This window comes from Loxodonta africana, chromosome 23 (assembly GCF_030014295.1).
Source record: "Loxodonta africana isolate mLoxAfr1 chromosome 23, mLoxAfr1.hap2, whole genome shotgun sequence".
Taxonomy (NCBI): Eukaryota; Metazoa; Chordata; class Mammalia; order Proboscidea; family Elephantidae; genus Loxodonta; species Loxodonta africana.
In genome coordinates, this window is record NC_087364.1 from 50,032,366 (window position 1) to 50,059,834 (window position 27,469).

The window sequence follows — 27,469 nt, forward strand, 5'->3', positions numbered from 1 at the left end:
TTTAAATATACAATTCAATGACTTTTAGATTCAGTGACTTCCTAGTGATGCAACCATCACCATAAATCCATTTTAGAATACTTTTATCCTCCCAGTAGGATCCTTCATGCCCATTTACAGTTAATCCCCATTCCTAGCTCCAGCCCCAGGTAACTAGTAATTCTAATTTCTGTCTTTATGAATTTTCTTTTCTGGAAATTTCATACAAATGCAGTCTTACAGTGTGTGGTCTCTTTTATCTGACTTATTTGTCTTAGCATGTTTTTTGAGCTCTGTCATGTAGCAAGTTAGTAGTTTGTTGGCTTTTTATTGCTGAATTTACTTTTTTTTAATTATTGTAGCCATCCTAGTGGGTGCGAAGTGCCTTTTCACTGTGGCTTTAATTTTCCCAATGACTAATGATGTCGACCATATTTTTATGTGTTCATTAGCCATTTTTATATCATTTCTAGTGAAATATATGTTCAGGTCTGTTGCCCATTTTTTGGGGTTGTTTGTCATCTTATTATTGAGTTGTAAAGGATCTCTGGTCGTGCTATGGTTAAGTGCTTGGATGTTGACCAGAAGATTGGTTATTTGAACCTACCAGTGGCTCCACAGGAGAAAAGACCTGGTCATCTACTCCCGTAAAGATTACAGCCTTGGAAACCCTATGAGACAGTTCTTCTCTGTCCTGTAGGTTTGCTATGAGTTGGAATCGACCTAATAGTACACAAAAATAAGGCTTCTTTATGAATTCAGGAAATAAGTCATTGATCAGCTATATGTTTTGCAAATATATTCTCCCAGTTTGTTGTTGCTTGTCTTTTCATTTTCTTAATGATGTTTTTTTGAGTGCCAAAGTTAATTTTGGTGAACTCCAATTTATTTATTTTTTTTGTCTTATGGACTGTGTTTTTGGTGTCTCATCTAAGAAGTCTTTGCCTGACCCAAGGTCTTGAATTCTTTTTCCCCTGTTTTCTTTTAAAACCCCCCCCAAAAAACCCCAAACTCGTTTACGATGAGTTGATTTGAACTCATAGCTACCCTATAGGACAGAGTAGAGCTGCCCCATAGGGTTTCCAAGGAGCACCTGATGGATTTGAACTGCTTACCTTTTGGTTAGCAGCCATAGCTCTTAACCAGTACACCACCAGGGTTACTGTTTTCTTGTAAAAGCTATAGTATTTTAGCTTTTACATTTAGGTCTGTAATCCATTTTGAGCTCTTTTTTTTTTTTTTTTTTAATGTAAGGTGAGAATTTAAGTTAATCTTTTTGCATGTGGATAGCCAATTCAAAAGATATTTACTAATTTAATTAAAATAATAATAAACCAATTACATGGTACCATCAATACCATATCTTTATGAAAAAATAGCTTCTGAAATAAAAATAATGAAAAGAGAAGAGTGGCATTATTTTACATTTTTGTGCTATATTTTTACACAGATAATGCGAGCCTCCTATGTTTGTTTGCCAACCACTCCTTCTTCTATGAAGTATTTTCATAAGTGCTGCTATGTCAAATTTTTTTTACATGTTGCTATAAAAAAATTAGCATAGCATGCTTACAAAAATACCTTGCTGGAGGAGGGAGTGATTGGCAAACAGACATAGAAGGCATGCATTATTTGTGTAAAAATAATGGTATTTCTTTAATGTCTGGTTTAAGAAAAAATATATTCTCATACCTGCTTCTACATTCAGTCTGTGCAATATCACACATTATATAACCTCTAGAAAACTGTAGTGTATACTTGTGAGAGATTTGGAGTGAAAAAGTCGAGTAATGCATTAACATTATAATTAATAGTTTTAATTTCATGGATGCCACGGAAAGAGTATTGAGGAACACCCAGGGTCTGTGGTTGATACTTTGAGAACCTCTGGTATAGGAGCTTACTGATGGACTTCTATTTTAAAGTCATTTTTATAATTTCATTTAAGGTATGTCATTTCTTAGGATCTCACCTGATTTGTGTTTTATCTTTAAATGTCCTGTAAAATTTTTAAAAATGTATATTTTAGGATGACTGCTAAGGAATTTTATAGACTACATGTTGGCAAAACTATGGTCCAAGGGCTAAATCTGGCCTGTTGCATGATTTGGTGAAGAAAGTTTTATTGAAACATAGCTACACTCAATTCATTCACATATTGTCTGTGACTGCCTTCATGCTGCAGAGGCTGAGTGAAGTATGTGTGACAGAAAGCACATGGTCTGCAAGCCTAAAATATTCAGTGTTGCTATTGTTGGCTGCTATTGAGTAGGCCCCTGACTCATGGCGACCCCATGCACAACGGAATGAAGCCTTATGCAGTTCTGCACAATCCCTATGAATGGTTGCGAATCAGACTTTTGTGGTCCATAGGGTTTTTGTTGGCTAATTGTTGGAAGTAGCTCGCTAGGCCTTTTTTCCTAGGCTGTCAGCTCTGCTGAAACCTGTTCAGCATCATAGCAACAGCAAGCCCCCACTGACAGATGGGTAGCGACTGTGCGCGAGCTGTATTGGCTGGGAATTGAACTCATGTCTCCTGCATGAAAGGCAAGAATTCTGCCACTGACCAAACGACCAGTGCCCCTGGGACTGAAAGTAGTTTTCTGTAATTAATAACAAAAAGTTAATAAGAGAAGGTATTGAACTATCATGTATTGGGAAAGTTAGGCTTAATCTTATTGACTTGATGTTATTTGTATTTTCTTATTTTTCAAAGGATACTTTCCCCCTAGTAAAAAAACGAATTCCATGCTGAGGTACAAGAGTGAGATAATAATTGCTCTGCACATCAAACTAAGACACTTTGAGAAGTGCTACTTTTAAATAAATGTCTCAGAAGTATTAGAAAGTATATAAATTGCTGTCAAGTTTAATCTTTAAAGTTTCAGTTTGTATTGTTTCAGGATGATCTTGAAGACCTTATTATCAATTGGGATGAGAGCAAAAGCATTGGTGACATTTTTCTTAAATATGTAAGTATTTTATTTTTAAGTGTTCAGGTTTAAGTATCTCATCAAGGACTGTCAGAATGATATACCCTACACAAGAGACTTTTCAAATAAATAAATGAAAGTTATTCCTTGAAATGTGAGAGCTTTTAAAACTTTGACATGGTTGCGTTTGTAAAATATATTGCAAGTGTTCTTTTCTGAAACATGCTTTCTGTATGTGATATTTTCTTGATAACTCAAGATCATCATTAGGGACATTAATTTGCCATATATTAAGTTATTTGCCCTTTATAAATGGCTCCAGGTTTTTTGTAGTTGTTGAAATTTGTGTGGTTGAGTTTTATTTTTCTTTTAGTTGTTATCACTTTTTACTCTTATTTTGTGTGCTGTATATAGAAGCTTCTAATCAGCTGCTCCTTTACTAGTTTATAAAATAAACATACTGAAGTTTATAAAATAAAAATAATTTCATTTTGAGTGAAGTACTGTGGTTCCCTCCTTTGAATAGGATTTATAGGTTTTAGTGCTTTGGATCTAGGTGCATTTATTTATTTTGTTTTCTGAGGCCTAACACACACCCCCCCTCCCCAAACCCAACTTCCTTCTTTGCCATATAGTCTCTTAGATGTTTTTTCTGATTGGATGAGACAGCCAAATATGCAAACTGTTACCATATATGTTTTTGATACTTGTTAGTATCCTCAATTAGCCAAGACATTTTTTCTTTTCTTGCTTGCATTTTTGAATAATATTGATATTTTAGTGGTGGCTTATAGCTTTCAATAAAAATTTACATGTTCTTGGGTTCTGCATAGATAAGCTCTATTTGAATTATTATATTCTGAGTGCATATATTTATAGACATTTTAAAAATTTTCTTTGTCATGTTTATGTCAGTAAAATAAGCTTTAATATGCTTTTATTTCTGGTTCTTTATTTCTTACTCAAGTTTTAGGCTGTGTGTGCCAATTGTTTTTTGTTTAGCAGTTAACTCACTCTTTACTGAGAAGTGTATAAAATTAATTTCTGTATTTAACTTGAGAAGAAACTTATTTAAACTTTTGTATCCACTATGTCAGTAGTAAATTTTGTTATTTGACTTTAAGTTTCATTGTGTAAAGGTGACGCGAGTAACAAATTAGTATTTTTTTTCTCTCTTTTTTAGTCAAAGGATTTGGTAAAAACCTACCCTCCCTTTGTAAACTTCTTTGAAATGAGGAAGGAAACAATTATTAAATGTGAAAAACAGAAACCAAGATTTCATGCTTTTCTAAAGGTATTGTACATATCTTACAAATAAAAACCTGGGAGTCATTGCTGAGGGAATTTCATTAAACATAAAAAATAAAATTATAGCTTGAGTAAAAATATATCCATGTAAGCACACCTTAATCTTACAGTTAATTTTAGCTGTACTGGAGGATGGTAGTGATGCTTAGCTTCAGAAGATTTGATGTATTAGGTAGCAGGGGCAGCTGGACAAATGAGAATGTTATAGAAGTTGTACATGTTTTAGCTTCCAAACACCTGAAAATTTCCAGCAAGATTTTTGTTTTGTCTTTAATGATGTTCTCCCGTTACCAAATAAATGCTCTACTCTCTTTATCCAAAGGTATCAGCATAATTAATATTAAAAAAATTTTTTTTTCTTGTGACTTGTGTAGCCTTTAGAGAAACTTAAAATGGGATGTATAAAATGTGTGGTGGAACTCACTTTCTGTTTGAGTTGTTAACCCTTGGCTGAGGAGTAAGTCATTTTAGCCCCCTGAAGATTATTCAACCACAGTAATCTTCTGGAGAGTAACTGCCACCCATCCTGCTAGTTCTTATCAGGGTTACTGATGATAGGGATTAAAATGTCTAATCTTTGCAAAAAAAATTCCTTCTTTAATCATTGAGTATGTTAATTCTTTTCAGATTAATCAAGCTAAACCAGAATGTGGACGGCAAAGCCTTGTTGAACTTCTCATCCGACCGGTACAGAGATTACCCAGTGTTGCACTGCTTTTAAATGGTACTTGCTTATTTATTTTCAGTCTATTTTAGATATTTTCATGGAATTGTTTTTTTGTTCCTAAAAATGTTGAAATTCCCATTTTCATAGGTTTTTTTAAGACTTCTGTTTTAATGTTTATATGTCTCTTTTACAAAGAAAACAGCTTTATACATAATCTTAATCACTGGTGCCACAAAAATTCAGTCTGGACTGCAGTACTTTGTTTTGATATCATTTATATTGACTAGTATTGTGCTTTTTATTTATCCATTTAAAGTCGTCTTACATTTTGTAGTGTGTCACTAACTCAAAATTAATTTACATGTACATAAACTCAAGTCCACCGACAAAATCACAAGAAAAGATATTCGTGTGTCGCAATTTTTTAGTCCTTTTCTGAATTTTAGTAAAGTTCTGTATACTTGGCCTTATACTTACTTCTATTTCCTTAGATTGTTCAAAACTCTCTTGATCCATATTTTCTAGAACTTAAATTACAGATATAAGTAGAAAGAAGTTCTACAGCAGAGTTAATCTTTATGAATAGATTTTGCTTGTGGTCAAAAAAGCATTTAGCAGACTAAATTAGTGAATATATTTGCCGAAGTGTCAAGATTTTATTTTATTATTTAAAATTAAATATGAAAAATAAACTACAAACAGAAATAAGCTTGTAATAAAACATTTTGATCCCTAAACCATAACTACAGTAGTATGTATAGCAGATAAGGAAGCTAATTGTGAAACTGTTTAATCTGCTTTTTTCTTTAAAATATTTTAGTCTATTAATTATAGTAATAACTAAATTTCATAATTTTCCTTTTTAGGATTATCTAATATAGTTAAGAATTATTAGCTTAAAAAATGATTTCCCTTCCCTTTTTAACAGATTATAAAGACAATGTATAAACCAATCTTGAAGTTTCCAAAAATAGTGGGGCTTTTTTGCTAATTTATATATCATCAGTTGTTTCATTAAGTACTCAGAAATCCATGCTGTTATAACTAAAATGAACTCGATTTCTAAGTCTTTTTCCTATTGTTCCACTTCAAAGTTTAGGTAGATATGGTGCTAGATTGAGAGCAGATTTAGTGGGAATGTGCCACAGATGGCATAGGGTAAGCAATCTAGGTAAGAAGAGTTGAAGTATATGTATCTCTTGGACCTCACAACTAAACAAAATTTGCTTTTGCAGACACCAAATACTCTATGATAGAGCCATGGGCACCCAATATGAAATACGGTGTAGCATATATAATGATTTCTGAGCTAATTGAGGGTTATGTGTTTTCACTCAGCAGAGGAATCTGGGAGTCTCTAAGCTTTACTAGAATTGAGCAGGCATTGTGAGAAAACTTGTGTTACATATTCTGAAAATTTAGTCAATAAAAAATATGGTAATCTTAATAAATGTATAAGAAGAGAACTCTTAAGGGAACATTGCTTAAAACTTAATTTTTTAAGTAAAAATATATTATCTTTAAAAATTAGTCAGCCTACACGTATCAAGATGGACTGCATTTTTTAAAATCTTAGATAGAAAACCACTGAATTTTTTTTTTAATCATAGAAAAAAATGTTTTATCATTACAGATCTTAAGAAGCACACCACCGATGAAAATCCTGACAAAAACACTCTAGAAAAAGCTATTGGCTCACTAAAGGAAGTAATGACGTAAGTGCATTAAAATATTTTATTTTTCTCATTGTTCTGTAGATTTAGAATGAAATTGATGGAACAATTAGACTTTTTATAAATGAAGAGAAAAACATCAACAGCAAATTTTTGTAAAATAATAGGTAAATTATTTTCTAATGATGAGAAATAAAGAATACCTTGATTAATCAAAAGCACATGTATCTCTGAAAGTATCATACTGTTATGCACAGAGAGGAACAATAGTTTAGAAACTTGAAAATATTAAGGATACACTTATTTTCTTCTTGTATCTCCAGTCATAGCTTATTTTGTTCTTTATATTCATGTGAACTGCCCAAACGTGACTTGAGAATTTGACCATGGTGAAATGAAAAGAAAAGGTTTATTATACTTTCTCACTTTTATTTTAAACATTTTGTTTCCTACCTTAAATTTCATGGAATTAAATTGGTAAGGTTGATCAGAGATACATTAAAAGTATCAACTCAATGAAATTTCCTCTGGAGCCAGTTTCTGTGGTTTGTGTCTTTTTAGGAATTTTTCCATTACCTCTAAATTACCTGGAAACCACAAAAGGTTGGCATTTCAAATCCACCAGGCGCCCTTTGGAAACACTGGGGCAGTTCTGCTCTGTCCTGTAGGGTTGCTGGCATGCAATTGTTCATAGTGTTCTCTTACTCTTTTTATATGTGTCAGGTCAGTAGTGACATTTCCTCTTTTCATTCCTGGTTTCAGTAATTTTGGTGTTTTCTCTCCTTCCCCACCTTGTTTAGGCTAGTTAAAGTTTGTCAATTTTCTTGAACTTTTAAAAGAAGCAACTATTGGCATTGTTTTTTCTCTGTTTTTCTATTCTCTATTTCATTAATTTCCACTCTGTATTATTTCTTTCTTCTGCATGCATTAGGTTTAGTTTGCTTTCCTTTTTCCAGTGTCTTAGGTAGAAGTTTGAGTTATTGATTTGAGATCTTTTTTTAATATAAGCCTTTACAGTTATAAATTTCTCTTTAAGCATTGCTTTAGATGCGTCCTATAAGTTTTGGCATGTTATGTCTTTCTTTTTATTAATCTCAAAGCATTTTCTAATAATCCTTGTTATTTCTTCTTGGTCCATTGGTTATTTAGGAGTATATTGTTTAATTCCACATAGCTGTGAATTTTCAAAATTTCTTTGAAATGGAATTTCACTCCATTGACATTGGAGAACATACTTTGTATACAGATTTCATTCCTTTTAAATTTATTTTTTATGTGTTAGCATATAATCTATTCTGGAGTATATTCCATGTACACTTATGAGGAACGTGTATTCTGCTTTTTATGGAGTGTTTTATAGATATCTACTGGATCTCGTTCTTTGATATTGTTCAAATCTTCTATTTCCTTTTGATCTTCTGGTATTACTATAGCTACTAACGTCTTGGCTTCTGCTTGCATAGTGTATCTGTTTCTATCCCTTTGCACCTCTTTGAATTTAATGTTTCTTGTAGGCAGCATATAGTTGGACTATTTTTTATTATTTAGTCTGATAATCTCATTTGGATTAGTGTGTTTAATGCAGTTACTTTTAATGTTATTATTGAAATTGTTTATCTAGTTGGATTTACTCTGCCTAAAATTTTACTTTTTGTTCTCTACATGTCTCAAATCTTATTTTCTTTGTTCTGCCTGTACTTTTTTTTTCATTAAGTGAATATTTTCTAGTGTAACATTTTTTAAAATAATTTTTTCACTATATTATAAGAACCTGTCTTAGTGGTTTTTTTGGGACTTACCGTATCTAAACATCTTAACAAAATCTATTCCAGTTTTATACTGACTTAATTCCAGTGACATATAGAAACATTACTCCTATATAGCTTTATTCTATTCCCGCTTTTTGTGCTTTTATTGTTATACCTATTACATCTATGTATGTTACAAATTCAACTATATATTGTTATAATTATTACTTTGTACAATTTTATGTCTTTTAAAAGAAACTGATAGTAGAAAAGAGAGCTAGTACATATTTATGGAGTTTATTGTATTAACGATCTTATTTACCATTTCTGCTTCTCTTCTTCTTGTGGATTTATTTACCATCTGGTGTCATTTCCTTACTCCAGTACAGCTCTGGTTGTTTATCAGATTTCCTCTTTGTTCCTTGTTTTTAAGTACTTCAATTATGATGTGCCTGGATGTAGTTTTCTTCATGTTTTTGTGCTCGAGGTTTATTGAGCTTCTTGCATTTGTGATTTTACAGCTTTTACCAAGTTTGCAATATTTTCACCATGTTTCTAAACTATTTTGCTGTCCTCCCTGCCTTCTCTCTCTTTGCATATATATTTGGCTTTTTGAAGTTATCCCTCAGCTCACTGATGCTGGTAACTCTTTTCTTACTCTCTTTTTCTCCTTGTCTTTTTTTTCTCTCTTTCTATTTGGCTAGTTTCTATTGTTGTCCTTCAGTTTCACTAATCTTTTCTGCTACAATACCTAATCCAGTGTATTTTCACCTAAGATATTTTAGCTCCCATATATTTTTTTTATCTAGAAGTTTGATTTCGTTCTTTTTTTTTTTTTAACATCTTCTTTGTCTCTGCTTAAGATATTTAATCTCTCCTGTAACTTTGTGAACATATGAAATGGTTGTATCAGTTGCCCTCAAGTTGATTCTGACTCAATGGCAACCCCTTTTGTTTCGGAGTAGACATGCATTCTATAGGATCTTTAATGGCTGTAATCTTTCAGAAGTAGATCACAGGCCTTTCTGTATTCCTGAGGCACCCTGTGTGGATTTGACCTGTCAAACTTAACTGTTGCTGTCACCCAGAAACTCCTATGAAATAGCTATAATAACTGTTTTAATGTCCTTGACTACTTATTCCATCATCAGTGTCATTTCTGTTTCAGTTTTAATTGATTGATTTTTTTTTCCCCTCTCCTCAATATGGGCCATATTTTCCTGCCTCTGCATGCTAGGTGGTATTTTATTGAGTGCCAAGCATTGTTAATTTTACTTTGTTGATTGTTAGGCATTTATGTATTCCTACAATTACTTTGAACTTTTTTCTGGGATGCATTTAAGTTACTTACAGACAGTTTGATCTTTTCATGTCTTGTTTTTAAGCTTTGTTAGGCAGGATCAGAATGGCATTTATCTAGGGTTCATTTTCTCCACTAACGAGGCATGATCCTTCCTAGTACTTTACCTGATGCTCCACAAATCGTAAAGTTTTCCACTGATTCATGGGAACAATCTATTTTATGCCACGTGAGTGCCGGGCACTGTTAACTCTAATCTTTTTGGGTGTTTCTTTTCTTAACCTCAGTAGTTTCCTTACACACATGCACACAGTGCTCAATTGATTACACAGGGAGCCCCCTCTGCAGATCCTTGGACTTCTCTCTCTGGGCAGCTGTCTTTTCCAGTACTCTGTCCTGAAAATGCCAGCCATCTTTTCCTCTCTGGGCTGTTTCAGGGAAAGAGTTGGACACTACCTGTGCTTTCCATGTATGGAGAAAGCCTTCTCTACGCTGTAAGCTAGGGCAAGTGTAAGGCTTACCTTGTTTGTTTCCTGTCTATAGGACTTGATGCCTTTATATTTTTATTGTTTTTTTTTAGTTGTTTTAGGCAGGAGGATAAATCCATTTTGCCTGAAAGACATAGTCTGTTTTTATTTTAATAAAATATTTAGCATGCGACCTGGAAGTGACTTGCATAAAACCTTAACTGAGCTTATATATAGAACATCAGAATTTTACTTGTTAACCTGAAGTTTGGACAGGTTTAATGCATTTTAGGAAGTATAAAGGACACTTTACTATACTTCCTGAAGGATCTACTATGGGATATTTTTTAATGCAGTAGGATACTTTTAGGGAAGATTTTAACTGATTCTGCTATCATAATTTATATAGATTCTTAAGGAAGGACCTGTTTTAAGTGACTTGGGATGTATCTGTATGCAGCTTTTATGTTCTGTTGCTTTAAAAGTCAAAGTTTTAAAAATAACTATTAATATTTCAGGCATATTAATGAGGATAAGAGAAAAACAGAAGCCCAAAAGCAAATTTTTGATGTGTTTTATGAAGTAGATGGATGCCCAGTAAGTATTATTTTTTGACAATTGTCAGTTAATTTTCTTTTGTCTTTTTTTTTTTTTTCTTATTACTGAGGTTTCTGTAGTTCTAATTTATAAACAGAATCTTGGCACCACCATCTTTTAAATTATATCTTTGTTCTACTGCTTCATACCAATTGATCTCTTTTATTAATTTGTTCAATCTATGCAGGCTAATCTTTTGTCTTCTCACCGAAGCTTAGTACAGCGAGTTGAAACAGTTTCTCTAGGTGAGCACCCTTGTGACCGAGGAGAACAAGTGACTCTCTTCCTCTTCAATGACTGCCTAGAGGTAAAGTTGTCCTTAATGTAGTATAATAACACATCTGGTTTTTCTGACTTCTCTGAATGTTTAAAACCAAGTTTTGATTGAAGTAGCCAGTGAAAAAGTTAAAGTCAATGTAAACAATTTTTTATCACATTTTTTAAGTTGAGACCAATTTTTTGCTTAGTACTATTGATTTTTTTTTCTTTTATTGATAGAATGCTTTTAGGAGAAGGGCTAATGTTGAGAAATATGATAAATTTAGGAAAAGTTAGTTTTTTTCTATGTAAATAAACATGTAGTTCAAAAAATTTGAGGGACTTTTTATTTTTATGTGTGTTTATTCAAGATTTACAAAATAATTTGAGTTCTTCTTAATGGAATTGAAATAAATTTTCCAGCAAAGATCAAGTCAGTAGTTTATTGATTTGGGAGATAACTTGATCATTTAATATTATGAATTCCTTTATGATCCCCTGATTCTTCCTTAAATTAGCAGGTTTTAATGTGATTGAGTGGTAAGTATATCACTCAATGATTATAATTATAAAATTCTCATTTATGCAAGTTAACTTTTTTCTTCCCAGATTATACCTGAAGGTAAATTGGATTAAGTTTATATGCTTTTTCAACTCTTTTCTTTCATTATTTTAACAGTGTATTTTTAAATGAGACAGGCTAATAAGGGATATAAAGGCGTGCATTTCTTTATCTCAGAGATAAAATGTTCATTTGATGAAACAGGCGTTAACAAGAACACTCATTCGACATTTCTGTTGAGTAACATTCTGTTGCTTCCATCAGAGTGATTTGATGGGCTTTCCTTTTCTTTAAGGTCTCTACCCCTTCCTTTTACCCTTTTTTACTTTTCTTGAAGTGCTGCCCTATTATAGCAAGTACATTACTATTTAAAGTATAAAACATAAAGGAATCTTAGGGAATAAGTCATATGTAGAGCAGTTATTGGTGCAATAAATTCTCACCAAAAAATTACTTGTGTTAAATGCAGAGTTTTTTTTTATGGTGAGATTAATGAAAAATATTCACATTTGTTCAGTAATGCCAGAAAAAGCACGAAAATACAGATAGTAAAAATATTGTATACAATTGACCATATCTAAACCGAGAAAACTGTTGCCCTTGGGTCGATTCCGACTCCTAGTGAACCAAGAAAGTCATAAAAAGTCATGAAGCAGGTAATTTTGAATTACCTGCTCTCCCCATGGTAAGAACGTTAGCCTGCCCTGCTTTTGAGAACAGGGACTAGGTAAAGGAGTCGATTCTCAATCATATTTTATCTGAATTATATTGTCATGGTGTTTTACTATACATAGTTTTCTCAGAAATTGATTGCTTCTGTTAAAGCATTTTTAGATTTTTTCACTTGAAGCCCCTAGGTCACCTAGCTCCATTTATCTAATAGGATAATTATCTATATACTTCCTTGCCAATCCATTCTGGTTTTTATCTCCTTATTCTTTTTTTTTTTTTTTTAAATTAATTTTTATTAAGTTTCAAGTGAACATTTACCATTCCAATCAGTCTGTCACATGTAGGTTTACATACATCTTACTCCCTTCTCCCACTTGCTCTCCCCCTATTGAGTCAGCCCTTTCAGTCTCTCGTTTCGTGCCAATTTTGCCATCTTCCCTCTCTATCTTCCCATCCCCCCTCCAGTCAAGAGTTGCCAACACACTCTCCAGTGTCCACCTGATTTAATTAGCTCACTCTTCATCAGCATCTCTCTCCCCCCCACTGACCAGTCCTTTTCATGCCTGATGATTTGTCTTCGGGGATGGTTCCTGTCCTGTGGCATCAGAAGTTCTGGGGAGCATTGTCTCTGGGATTCCTCTAGTCGCAGTCATACCATTAGGTATGGTCTTTTCATGAGAATTTGGGGTCTGTATCCCATTGGTCTCCTGCTCCCTCAGGAGTTGTCTGTTGTGCTCCCTGACAGGGCAGACATCGATTGTGGCCAGGCACCAACTAGTTCTTCTGGTCTCAGGATAATGTAGGTCTCTGGTTCATGTGGCCCTTTCTGTCTCTTGGGTTCTTAGTTGTCGTGTGACCTTGGTGCTCTTCCTTTGCCTTTTTTATCTCCTTATTCTTGACAGAGCCATGGCTTACTTTGTACTTTTGATCTTTTATCTCCAAATTCTTCAGTCTTTTGTAACTACTCATTGACTTCTGTTCCACTTTAATCATGCCATTGGTCATCCCCTACACTTCAAGTCCGATATGTAATACCCTGGTCTCAAATTTCCTTTACCTTCTTGACTCTAGTAACTTTGTATTGTTGATTTTGTTCGTTGTTGATTTCTGGCTTAGGAGACCCTGTGTGTTAGAGAATGGAACTGCTTTATAGGGTTTTCCCAGGTGTAATCTTTATGGAGGCAGATCACCAGGACTGCTTCTTGTGGTGCCTCTGGGTGGGTTGAAGCCACCAACCTTTTGGTAACCAGCTGAGTGCAGACTGTTTGTACCACTCAGGGACCTTTGACTCTAGTAGCTTTTTGTTTCACTTTCTCAGCCTCCCAGTCTCAGGATCACATCATCTGAAACTGCTCTGTTTCTAACATATTAAATTTGGACTTCACAGTGTATAATCCTAAACTCTTGTTTTTTAACTTGTTTGTGGTTATTGTTTTTTTTTTTTTAAAAAAAACAACTCTTAGCAAATTTGGAAATAAGAATACAGTACTTCTTTGACCGAATAAAAACCTACAGCAGGCATTCTGACCGGTGAAAATTAGAAACATTCAAAATTGATAAAATCCAGGTTAACGTCTCTTTAATATGACAAGCGATGTTTTACTGAAACTAATTTTGGATTTAGGGTTATACTTTCCTTTTTTATATTTTATGTATTTAGATTTTTTTTACTATCATGCCTTAGCCTTTATGTCATCAATATTTACAGTTATTGTTTTTCCTTTTTAAAAGTGAACCTTAAAATCATTTCATTATTTTACTTACCCAAGTTAATTTAAAAACATATTTAAGTATTACGATGGAAGTAATTATTTAATAGAAAAGTCTTTATTGTTTATTTTCACTATATTAATGTGACTGAACTTTTAATATTTGATTTGCCCAAGCATAGATTTGCATTATATTTCTGCTCTGATGTGAATATGACACTGGCCCTTGTAGCGTAGTTGTTAAGTGCTTGGCTGCTAAGTGAAAGGTTGATGGTTCGAACCCACTCTGCAGGAGAATGATGTAACAGTCTGCTTCCGTAAAGATAAAAGCCTTGGAAATCCTTTGGGGTTTCCTGTAGGGTTCTTCTGAAGGGTTGCTGTGAAATGGAGTCTAGTCAATGGCAACAGGCTTGGAGTTTTTTGGCCACGACTTTTGGTCTTTTCTCGTTAGCCTCTTGTGTACTAACACAAGGTAGTACATTTTTTAGCCACACTATATCACATTCATCATGATAACCAATTAATCTCAGTTCATTAAGTAATGTCTTTTTCTTTATGACTATCACTGCAAATAATATACTAGGCTTTCACGGAAATGGAAACAAAAATTTTAAAGACCTTTTAAAATTCAAAGGACCTCCTCCCCCTAAGTAAATCATGAATCACAAGATCTTTTCTGATTTTGTTCTTGTTTTCAGCTTTACCTGACCCATCTATTCCTTTTATGATTCCCAGCTTACCCTAACACAGTAGCTTGAATTTATCATTTTTTCCTTTGGTTTTGTTTAATTACTTCTTTAGTGTTTCTGTTTTTCAATGTTATATAATGTTCTTGAGAGCAGGAACCATTTCTGTCTTATTTACTTCTCTGTCCTCAGTGTCTTGCACGGCAACTGAAACATGAATTCTGCTCTTCAGCTGAAATCAATTCTCTTTTGTGCCCAAGATAGAGATCCCAAAGCAGCTCTTCCTCTCCTCTTGAACTCAAGGCCTATCATTCATGATTCCCTTATCCTTTAATTCTGTTGCTTCTCACCTAGCAGTTCACTCTTCCACAGCTCTGGGAACTTTGGCATATTCCCACCCCTTTGTCAGTTTTCCTGACTTTTGCTGTTCTCATAACCATGAGCACATCTGGTACACAATTATACATTGGATTTTGTCACATAGTAACTGCTTCTTATCACATAATAGCCATGGAATAGCTAGTAGTCCAGGGAACTGCATATAGATTTATGTAATTAGAGCCATTTTATTTTTAAGACGTGGTCTTTAATTGTACTTGTTCATATTATTAACCATGATTTTTTTTCCCGTTATCAGATAGCAAGGAAACGACACAAGGTGATTGGCACTTTTAGGAGTCCTCATAGCCATACCCGTCCCCCACCTCCTCTTAAGCATATTCATCTAATGCCTCTTTCTCAAATTAAGAAGGTGCTGGACATAAGAGAGACAGAAGGTATGTTCACTGAGAAACTGGTTAAGTAAAGATAATTTCTATTCCTTATGGGTTTCATTCACTGCCTTATACTTCTTTTTTTTTTTTTAACCATCTTTAAATGTAGTTGATCAGTTCTGACAAAACGATTGTTTTTGTACCTCTAGCCCAACACTCTCTCAGGGAACAGACTTGAATTTGGATTTTTCAAATGAAGGTGTGATCTCAACTTGTACGACACCTCATTCCTTTAAGGGACAAAGAGCTTTTAAATGGTTCCACGTCACAGTAGTGCCCTGTCCTGTTCCCTTGCCAAAACTCATTTTTATTCCTTCAGAATCCAAAAGAAATCTCCAGTCCTTTGCCTTTCCTCCACACATTATATCTTCTTTATTGCCAGTGGCCACATTGTTAGGGATGTATTTAGGATATGGACCACGAATACGTGTACGGGAAATAAATGCACCCAAAGTAACTGATAGACTTGACATGAGGTCAGTGTGCATTAAGGAAAACTTTTGACTAACAGCTTTAGTAGTGTTAGGGAGAGGTCCCTGAAAACCTGAAATAGCCAGAAGTTTATACCTACACAATATCATCTGTTTAATTGCCACCTAATTTTGTGTGTACATGGCCAGATTTTGGATATTAGGCATGTATTTCTACAGTTTAAGCTGATTGCATTATTGATCTAACCCTCTAATGATGGAATGCTTTGAGTTCATGAGAAATACTTCTTAAAGAAAACTTGAACAGCAGTTTCTATTGCTTTTCACTTGGTTATCAGATTCTGGGTTTATTAAGGGTTACTAAGTGCATTCGTTGAAATCATCTCCAATTATTTGGATTTTAAGTATTGAAGATTTGCTAAAATAGCTTTTATTTTAGCATCTGGGTCATAAAACAATCTGTCACAGAATTTTAATGTTTGGATATTTTATTTCTTTGAACTTAAGTAGGTTGATAATGATAGTTTAAAAATTAAGTTCTAGAATTCTAAGAAGTGATATGATCTAATATTTTTCTTTATGTAAACTTCATCACAGAAAATACTAAATGTCGTGTAAAATACTGCTTACTTAGTGTCATTAAGTTACTGTCAATTTCTTACACGGTACTATTATAAGCCTTTCCAATGCTTCATCTTAATATGTTGAAATGCTTTGTCTAATTGAAATGGGAGGAGGGTGGAGAAGAGATAACATCATTGCAGTTTTGCTACTCTGAGGGGATTACTCACGTTAATCTATCATTTTCAAAGGAGTAACACTTAATGATGTTTATGGTCATTCTGAAACCCTAGATTGCCATAATGCGTTTGCCTTGCTTGTAAGGCCACCAACAGAGCAGGCAAATGTGCTACTGAGTTTCCAGATGACATCAGAGGAACTTCCCAAGGAAAGCTGGCTAAAGATGTTATGTCGACATGTGGCCAACACCATTTGTAAAGCAGATGCTGTAAGTTCCTAAATCTGTACTGTAATGAAAAGTTATTAGCAGTGCATTCAGACTAACCCTCTATATTTCTAATGACTTGTTATTTATGAATATAGGAGAGTTTTAGTTTGGGGTGTATTTAGGGAAACTGATCTACTCACTTATCCCTGCCTTATAGATAGACAGGCCCTCGTACCCTGACAGCTTCTGTGACTCTAACTGAACGAGTTTTTGGGATTTGTCATGTACTTGTGATTTTATGTGTACCCTGAAAAATGACTGTAAAATAAAGGGTATTCTGTTCTGTTGTTCTTTTACTGAAAGCAATAGATGTATGGAAGCAAGTTACTTTTCCTGTCAGGGCAAGTCGGACTCTGGCCAATCCATTTTTTGGACTCTTAAGATCAAGTATCATCATTACTATATAATTATCTTCATACTGTAGAGATTAAGGTGAAGAGAGATAAGAAAATCAAAATAGTGACATTAAATGACTAGTCAGAATTCAGGTAGCTTGTAGTAAATCTTGGATAATATCTAGGTCTTTTAAAGGATAATTTGATTTTTCCATCCCCACATAAGGGAAAGAGACATACGATAGACAGATATAGGCCCCTTACTCTTAGTACCATACCTATCTGTATACTGAGCAAATAATCCGAGAAGCTGGACTATATGAAGAAGAACACGGCATCAAGATTGGAGGAAGACTCATTAACAACCTGCTTTATGCAGATGACGCAACATTGCTTGCTGAAAGTGAAGAGGACTTGAAGCACTTACTAACGAAGATCAAAGACCACAGCCTTCAGTATGGATTGCCTCTCAACATAAAGAAAACAAAAATCTTCACAACTGGACCACTAAGCAACATCATAATAAACAGAGAAAGGATTAAAGTTGTCAAGGATTTCATTTTACTTGGATCCACAATCAATGCCCATGGAAGCAGTAGTCAGGTAATCAAATGAGGTATTACGCTGGGCAAATCTGCTGCAAAAGACCCCTTTAAAGTGTTGAAAAGCAAAGATATCACTTTGAGGACTAAGGTGTGCATGACCCAAGCCGTGGCATTTTCAGCCCCCTCATATGCAAATGAAAGCTGGGTAATGAATAAGGAAGACTGAAGAAGAATTGACACCTTTGAATTATGGTATTGGTGAAGAATACTGACTATACTAAAAAACCACCAAACCAAACCCAGTGCTGTCGAGTTGAGTCCGACTCATAGCAACCCTATAGGACAGAGTAGAACTGCCCCAAAGAGTTTCCAAGGAGCACCTGGCGGATTTGAACTTCCGACCCTTTGGTTAGCAGCTGTACCACTTAATTGACTATACTATGGACTACCAAAAGAACGAGCAAATCTACCTTGGAAAAAGTATAGCCAGAATGCCCCTTAGAAGCAAGGACAGCAAGACTGTCTCACATTTGTTTGGACATGTTATCAGGAGAGATCAGTCCCTCCTGATCACGTAGAGGGTCAGCGAAAAAGAGGAAAACCTTTAATGAAATGGATTGACACAGTGGCTGCAACAATGGGCTCAAGCATAGTAACTATTGTGAGGATAGTACAGAACTGGACAGTGGTTTGTTCTACTGTATACAGGGTTGCTATGAGTCAGAACTGACTCTGTGGCACCTAACAGTAACAACTCTTTGTACAAATGATGTAAATTGAACAGAATATATTGATACAATGCGTTATCTTATTATTAGTTTAAAAGTAGTTGTAACTGAGATCGTCTTGGACATCCTATGGGAACAAAACATTTTATCATAGTCTGACCTTGAAAGATATTGGGGTATAATAAGTATTATGATTTTCAAAATAGGTAGTACTTGATTAAAACTTGGTTAGTGCTTACAAAAAAAAAAAACCTTATTTGTTTTTAAATTTCTATGAACCAAGAATATGTTGTTATAAATAAAGCATTGTGTGTTGCACAAAAGGATTTATACAAGGAAATATTATGCTAATGTTCAATAGAATGATGGATAGACATATAATAGACAGCTTTTGTTATAAAGCTTACAAAACTGCTTATTATATGAATTCTTTTTTACAATTCTAAGATCCAACCCACCCAGTGCCCTTGAGTTGATTCTGACTCATAGCAACCCTACAGGACAGAGTAGAACTGTCCCATAGAGTTTCCAAGGGGCGCCTGGTAGCTTCGAACTGCCGACCTTTTGGTTAGCAGCCGTAGCACTTAACCACTACGCCACCAGAGTTCCCAAAATTCTAAGATAGTCGTGTATAAAATAGGCTTCTTTGCAGTATAGTGACTCTCTATTGTAGAAATTACTCCTGCATTTAGCAGGATGGGAAACCTTGGTGACGTAGTGGTTAAGTACTATGGCTGCTAACCAAGAGGTCAGCAGTTTGAATCCACCAGGTGCTCCTAGGAAACTCTATGGGGCAATTCTACTCTGTCCTATAGAGTTGCTATGAGTCAGAATCGACTCGACAGCAGTGGGTTTGGTTTGGTTTGGTTTTAGCAGGATGTCAGACTAGATGGCTTACGCAGCCCTTTCAAAATTTATAACTTTAATAGTGGAAAGTAAGCAGTTAATAGAAGATTTGCTTTAAAACACAAGCTATTAAATTATTAGCTATTTAAAAAAAAAAAAAAAACCATTGCCATTGAGTTGATTCTGACCCACAGCGACCCAATGGGACAGAGTAGAACTGCTCCATAGTTTCCAAGAAGCGCCTGGCAGATTTAAACTGCCGACCCTTTGGTTAGCAGCTGTAACCCTTAGCCACTATGCCAACAGGGTTTCCTTTATTAGCCCATAATCCTAGAAGTGAAATATAAAAGTGAATGAAAAAATTTCATCCAGTAAAATATATTAAATTGTTAGCCACAAGATGGCAGCAAACATTTAACTATGTCCTGGCTTATATGGCCTTAAACCACAAAATTCTTTCAAGCTGTTGAGTATTCAGATATTCAGTGACATCAGTTGAGTTCTTTTGTGCATTTAAAATCTTCACATAGTAAATTAAAAAATAAGTCCTGAGTCAGTTCTTTTTTAAGAACATGTAACTGTGTTAAAGTGTTTCTAAATATATATGTATAAACGATGTACAAGACATAAAAGTCTCTGATTCTTTGAATCAGTAATTTTTGTCCTCCTATATTTCTTGGTGTTCTAAATAATTGGAGCTTACTTAATTAAAAGTAAAATAGATACAACTATTTTATTCAATACCATTTCATTCATCATATGCCTGTATTCTTAAGTGATATAAGACTCCAGATTTTCAGACTGAATGAAACTTAATTTAATCTCATTATTTGACATGTGAGACTAAGGCCAAGAGCAGTGATTGGTTAGTAATAGAGCTGAAACTAGAGTCCAGGTATCCTTATTCCTGATCAAACACTGTTGGCAGTTTTTTTCCCCTGCATGTAGTGTTGCAAATTCTGTTATTTCAGAATTTAAAGGGTAAAGTTTAAATTTGTTGAAATTTTTAAGCCTCAGAATACTTGAATATGTATTTTTGGTCTCTTGCAACCATGCAGTCTTGATGCCTTAATTGTATAGTTTGTACGCTGAGGTTCATATATTGTCCGAGGTTCAGATGGTAGCTTTGCTGAAGCCATTACCTCTAATATCAAAAATATAATTTTATTAACAAATCAATTTGGATAGCTTAACCCATTGCCATAGAATTGATTGTGACTCATGGTGACCCCAGGAGTTGCAGAGTAAAACTGTTCCATAGAGTTTTCTTTCCCGTAAGGGCTGGAATTGATGCAAAGGCACACAACAACAGCAATGCTTATGGACCCCAGGAGTTGCAGAGTAAAACTGTTCCATAGAGTTTTCTTTCCCTTAAGGGCTGGAATTGATGCAAAGGCACACAACAACAGCAATGCTTATGGAAGCAGTTTGCCAGGCCTTTCTTAAGTGAAGCCGCTGGGTAGGTTCAAACTGCCAACATTTAGGCTAGTAGTGGATCACAAACTGCTTGTGCCAAATAGGCACTTTTTTGGGTGGTTTAGAAGTAACTTCATTAAATATCCTATGCTGTATATCAATACCCTTACCACTAATTTTTTATATTTCTTTTAAAAACTCAAACTCACTTTATAAAGTTGTCAGTAGAATTTCTATCTAAATAAGTAATAGACTGAAGACAGAACATATATGAGAAGAATTAGTGCTCATGAGCCAGTGATGTTTATAATGAAATACATAATAACTTGTTAATATAAATGTCTTTATTGGTACTACTTTAATTTGAAGAAATCACAGTTTTAAAATTTTTCTAGTAGCCAGAATGAATTTAAGTGATGATGGAATGATGGTATATCTAATTCTAATTTGGTTATTTTGCAAATTGGAAGGCTTGAGGTAACAGAAAGCTCTAAGCTATGGACATGATTATAGAGTTTGAGATAATAGATATTTAGGATCTGGGAGTTTGAGGACTAATGGGAGGGGAGAGATTAGGGAAAGAAGGAGGAGGAAAAGGATCTGGCAACTCACATGGAAATGGCTCATTGGCTTAAGATGTCTGAAATGTTAGAAAATTTCCTGTGGATTAACACTCATAAATGGGCCTCTAATATCGGTAGCTGATGAGCCGCTTCTCCTGAGTTAATGTTCTGTATCTCTACAGGAGGAGCCCTGGTGGTACAGTGGTGAAGCACTGGGCTGCTAACTCAGAGGTTGGCAATTGGAACCCATCAGCCACTCCAAGGCAAGACGATGTGGCAGTCTTCTTCTGTAAAGATTGTACCTTTGGAAACCCTAGGGGACAGTTCTACCCTGTTTATAGGGTCACTATGAGCTGGAATCGACTCCACAACAATGAGGTTTTATTTACTGATTTATTTTTAATCTCTATGGGAGAGATTATTACTACTTTTTAATCTTAAATCAATCTAAATAATTCAAACACTAAGCAAATTTGTCTTTAAAAAAAAAAAAAACAAAAACCAGCACTGTCAAAGTCGATTCAGACTCATAACAACCCTATAGGACAGAGTAGAACTTCCCTGTAGGGTTTCCAAGTAGCGGCTGGTGGATTCCAACTACCAACTTTTTGATCACCAGCAACTGGTTGTAAATGCGTTTGTTTGGGGGCTGATTGAAGAACCTCTGCCCTGTCCAGGCCTGTTTAATGCCTGAGATACTTTGAACAAGTTTTTCATAAAATGTTTATACGATTATATTAGTATGTTATTAACAATGAGTTTGAGTTAAGAAATAAATTTCATTTTATACATTTAAAATAAATAGGAAAAGATTAGGAGTCAGAAAGTATTTTTTTTTTTTTTGTGGGAGAACTATCAATTAACTATCAATGAGAAATAGTGTAAAAAGAAGCCTACTTCTGTTGAAGATAAGTTATCCCAACTTTGAACTTGATAGCTATGAGTTGGAATTGACTCGATGGCACTGGGTTTGGTTTTTTTTTTTTTAATACTGATAGCACTGAAAGAAATACACTTCATCTTTACTTCTTATTGTCTTATCAGCTACTAGTAAACTACCTAGAGGTTTATCCTTTCAGTCATCCTGAATCTGGAGCCTTCTAGAAATGTAAAAGGCCTCATAGCTACTGTCTTAGTTCTATGCTATAAAAAAGGAGACCCTGGTGGCGTAGTGGTAGTGGTTAAGAGCTACAGCTGCTAACCAAAAGGTTGGCAGTTTGAATCCAGGAGATCCTTGGAAACCATATGGGGCAGTTCTCTGTCCTGTAGGGTTGCTATGAGTCAGAATCGAATCGATGGCAATGGGTTTTACAGGCTATAACCAAAATACTACAAGTGGATGACTTCAACAAACAGAAGTTTATTCTCTCCCAATCTAGTAGGCTAGAAGTCTGAATTCAGGGCACCAGGTCCAGGGGAAGGCTTTTCTCTCTCTCTTTTGGTTCCGTTGGAAGGTCCTTGTCATCAGTCTTACCCTGGTCTAGGAGCTTCTCAGTGCAGGGACCCCAGGTCCAAAGGATACACTGCTCCTGGCAGTACTTTCTTGGTGGTATGAGGTCCCCCTTTCTCTCTGCTGCTTCTCTCTTTTATATCTCAAAAGAAATTGACTCAAGATACAACCTAACCTTGCAGATTGAGTCTACCTCATTAATATAACTGCCTCTAATCTTGCCTTATTAGTGTCATAGGGGTAGGATTTACAACACACAGGAAAATCACATCAGATCGCAAAATGGTATACGATCCCACAATACTGGGAATCATGGCTTAGCCAAGTTGACACATTTTGGGGCGGACACAATTCAGTCTATAACAGTTGTCTTTTTTATTACAAATTGGAAACATTTCCTTCTCTGAGAGAAATCCTGCTTGAAGCAGCCTGTTTCCTTTTCAGTTCAAAGGTGGTTATTGTATATAGTTAAGATAGCAATAGGAAAAACTGAGACACTCTTTTCTTTATTAGCAATGCTTAAGGACTTAAATTTCAAGGACCTGCGTTATAAAGAGCATTGCACCAGAATTAGACATACTTGGAGTTTAGTTTCATCATAGGTACATGGATATGTTTTGCATCTAAATATTTTTTCAAGGAGTAAATTCAAGTTACCAATATTTAATTTTATATTCATGTTATGATTTTACCCCATATGTTAGATTCAAAAATAATACTACTAGCATGTAGAAAAAAATTAAATAGATAAAAAATACACTGCAGTAACATATAAGTTAGGGCACCGTTTTTGATACTTTCTTAGTTGTCTTTCCAGAAATATAAACATAACATGAAGTTTTCTTCAGAAATGTTTATTTCTTATTTTATTTGTAGGTAATTTTATCTTTATAATGTCATCTTTAATGGAATATTTTATCTGTTATAGTTTCTGTTTCTAAGTTGTTTTATATATGTAGGTGAATCTTTGATTATATGTATGTAATTTTGTAACCAGTCACTGTTATTTTTTTTTTTTTCTGTTGGATGTTTCATATTTCAGCTTTTTTTAAAATGTCATAAGTTGACTACTTCAGAATGAGCATTGACAAATTGCGTTGTAGTTTAAAACAAAACATAATGAAGGAAAAAATATTTTTTAAACTTTCTGAATTTGTCACTATATCTTTGGAACTTAAAATATTCCTATCAAATAGTAAATTTTCAGTACATATTGATTGAATAAAGGTTTATGAAATTTAGTTCATAACATTGATGTCACATCTGTGCTTAGTTTATGGTGCCTTATGCACAGCTGTGTAGGAAGAGCGATCTCTACTGTGGAATGTAGGAAGCCCTCCTAACTCCAGAGCCCTGCAGGTGTATGCGCATGGGCGGGCAGGGAGTCCCGGGACAGGCAGAGCTGTAATCAAGTCCTGAATGCTTTGTCTCCCTTGGATTGGCAATAGGTGTCGACTGCTCAGTTACTTTGTAAATGGTTATCTAAAGAATTGAGAAGAAACTGTTGAAAACCATTAGGACTTAGAGCGATATTTATTAAAGTAACTAAATAAAACATGAATACATACATATTGGTGGTTTTCCTCTGTGCTGTCAATAACCAGTTAGAAAGTGTAAGAAACAAAGACCCCCTTTCCAGTAAAATTTGGTATAAAATATCTAGGAATGGCTTTATAAGAAATCTGTGAGACCTGTTTTAAGAAAATTATGATACTTTTATTAAGACACTTATGGTATTCTTGGATAAGAATTCTGACTAGCCCAAAGATGTCAATTTGTCTTTAATTAGTTTACGAGTTTATTGACGCCCCTATAAAACATATGGAATGATTCTAAAGGGGATGTTTTAGAGAAAAGGCAACAATATCTAAGAAAGTTTAGAAAATAGTGCTTTATGAGATATCGTATTTTTAAAGTTGCAGTGATTGGAACACTATTACACTGATTAAACAACTTACAGGTGGTAGATCAATGGAAAGCTAGATGGCTTTGAAATGAGTATTTTTTGTATGATAAATGTAGAACCATAATCATTTAATAAAATTGTTCATGCATGATGCTAAGACTATTAACTACTTTTAAAAGAGGCAGAACTTAACTTTATATCCAACTAAATTGTAAATTTAAGAGTTTGAGGTGAAAAACTGAAACCATTTAAATATCACATAAGAAAATGTAGGTGGTAAATGTTGGGTATTGGAGTACTGAAGTACTTTCTAGGCTTAGAAGCAATGTAAGAAGTAAAGAAAATCTATGGATTTTAATGAGAAAAATCTGTATATTTAAAATAATCAGGAATATAAAAGAGGCAAAAGAAAAATTGAGGGAAATAATAGTAGCAAATTTGACCAATTATGTCCCTCAATTAAAAACTTTTTCTTCATAATTCAGTAAGGAATCATTAGTGTTGTGATGGAAAAATGGACAAAGTGTATAGATAGTAATTCACAAACAAAATTAGTAAGAGCTAGAAAACATGATAAAAGCATATTTCACTAGTAATCTAAAGTAATACAGGTTTAGAAAGCAATGTCATTTTTTTGCAAAACAGGTTACAAAAGTTTTTTTTTTTTTTTTAATTTTTTAAAGGAGACTGCTAATGGCTGGTAAGGGAGTGTAGGTTGAATCAGTTCACTCTTTTTGGAAAGCACTTAATTTATCCATCAAGAGCTTTAAAAATGTTTAGACTCCTTGTTTTTCTACTTCCAGTGTTCTGTCTTAGAAAACAACCAAAATGTGGCTTAATATATTTCTTAATAGCCAGAAATTGGGAACATGTAAAATGTTCAAAAACAATAGAATGATAAAATTATGATGTAATCATAAGTCTTTTATCAGTTTTTATTTAGAATTGCTTCATGTATTTTTGACATAAAAAAAAATGCCCACAGTATGTTGCTAAGCATAAAACATAAGATATGAAATTGAATAGTATGACCCCAATGTTACTAAAAAAAAAAAAACTCATGTAGGAAAATATTGGTAAGAAATGTAACAAAACTGGTTAGTAACTGGTTAGTATAGAAGAATTATAGGTGACTTTATAATTGGTATCTTCCAAATTTTTAATAACGGATGTGATTTTTTTTTAATCAGAAAAAATAACATTTTTAAAAGATACTGACAATTACGAGTTTCTTTACATACTAGGATTAGAATAAGAAGAGTCATTTAGCAGATGGACCAGGTGGAAAGAGAAGGTACGTAGCAAGCAGAGTGCATTAGAGAATTAGGGAAGTGCGTTAGAATTAGAGAAGCTAGAGGAAACGGCGGCTGTCTATGTGGGTGTCAGTGAAAAAGAGCCAAAGCAGGCATTTATAATTTCAGAGTATAACATTCAATACCTCATGTTTGTGAAGAGACTTAACATTTCATTTTAATGTATGTTTGTACATTATTTTAGCCTTACAATTACTATGGGTTAGGTACACCAAATATTTTCTACATTTTGTAAATGAGAAAAACTTCAGAACAAATGGATTTTACAAGGTTGTATCAAATTCTTTCTAGCTAAGAATCATAGTGCTGAAGGATCGTCTTATGGTGCCAGGAAACCTAGGCCTAAATTTATAAATTTAAAGTAAAAATTGCTTATAGGAATATGTGAAACATTTTGTCAAACTTGCTTTCTTCTGAAAGCCTAAACATAATTTGAGCAAGTAGTATTTTAATTATGGAAATTATTTGTCTGTTGTTAGGTGTTGTCGGATGGCTTCTGATTCATAGTGACTCTGTGTACAACAGAATGAAACACTACCCAGTCCTGTGCCATCCTCACAGTCATTGCTATGTTTTAGCCCGTTGTTGCAGCTACTGTGTCAGTCCATCTTGTTAAGGATCTTCTTCTGTTTTGCTGACTCTCTACCAGGCATGATGTTCTTCTCCAGGGACTGGTCCCTCTGACAGTATGTCCAAAGTACATGAGATGAAGTCTTGACACCTTCTCTTCTAAGGGGCATTCTGGCTGTACTTCATCCCAGACAGATTTGTTTGTTCTTCTGGCAGTTCATGGTATACTCAATATTTTTTGCCAACACCGTAATTCAAAAGGCATAACGTCCTTGGTCTTCATTATTCATTGCCCAGCTTTCACATGCATATGAAGCAATTGAAAATACCATGGCTTGGATCAGGCTCACCTTAGCCCTCAAAGGGACATCTTTGCTTTTTGATTCTAAAGAGGTCTTTTGCAGCAGATTTGCCCAGTGCAACAGTTCGTTTGATTTCTTCACTGCTGCTTCCTTGGACATTGATTGTGAACCAAGTAAAATGAATTCAATAGTTTCTCCATTTATCATGATGTTGCTTATTGATCCAGTTGTGAGAAGTTTTGTTTTGCTTTTGTTGAGGTGCAATCCATACAGAAGACTGTAGTCTTTGATCTTTATCAGTAAGTGCTTTAAATCCTCTTCACTTTCAGCAAGCAAAGTTATGTCATTTGCATATTACAGGATGTTAATGAGTCTTCCTCCAATCCTGATGCCAAGTTCTTCATATATTCCAGCTTCTCAGATTACAAATCGAATAGGTATGGTGAAAGGATTACACCCTGACGCACACTTTCCTGATTTTAAACCATGCAGTATCCCTTTGGTCTATGTACAGGTTCCTCATGAGCACATTTAAGTGTTCTGGAATTCCCATTCTTTGCAATGTTATCCATAATTTGTTATGATCCACACAGTCGAATGCCTTTGCATAGTCAATAAAACACAGGTAAACATCTTTCTTTTTTTAAACATCTTTCTGGTATTCTTTACTTTCGGTCAAGATCCATCTGACATCAGGAGTGATACCGAATTGAATTTCTGTCA

At 34.4% G+C, this 27,469-nt stretch overlaps 1 protein-coding gene across 2 annotated transcripts in view; it reads left to right on the plus strand.

Moving 5' to 3' along the window:
- ECT2 (epithelial cell transforming 2) overlaps positions 1-27,469 on the plus strand; it is a 67,151-nt gene that overhangs the window by 32,008 nt on the left and 7,674 nt on the right. For both annotated transcript variants that reach the window (XM_064275482.1, XM_064275483.1), the window contains 8 exons: positions 2,883-2,951; positions 4,096-4,206; positions 4,848-4,944; positions 6,521-6,602; positions 10,594-10,672; positions 10,860-10,979; positions 15,197-15,335; positions 16,618-16,772. In XM_064275482.1, coding sequence (XP_064131552.1) covers positions 2,883-2,951; positions 4,096-4,206; positions 4,848-4,944; positions 6,521-6,602; positions 10,594-10,672; positions 10,860-10,979; positions 15,197-15,335; positions 16,618-16,772 — 852 coding nt within the window. The remainder of the gene's footprint in view (positions 1-2,882; positions 2,952-4,095; positions 4,207-4,847; positions 4,945-6,520; positions 6,603-10,593; positions 10,673-10,859; positions 10,980-15,196; positions 15,336-16,617; positions 16,773-27,469) is intronic.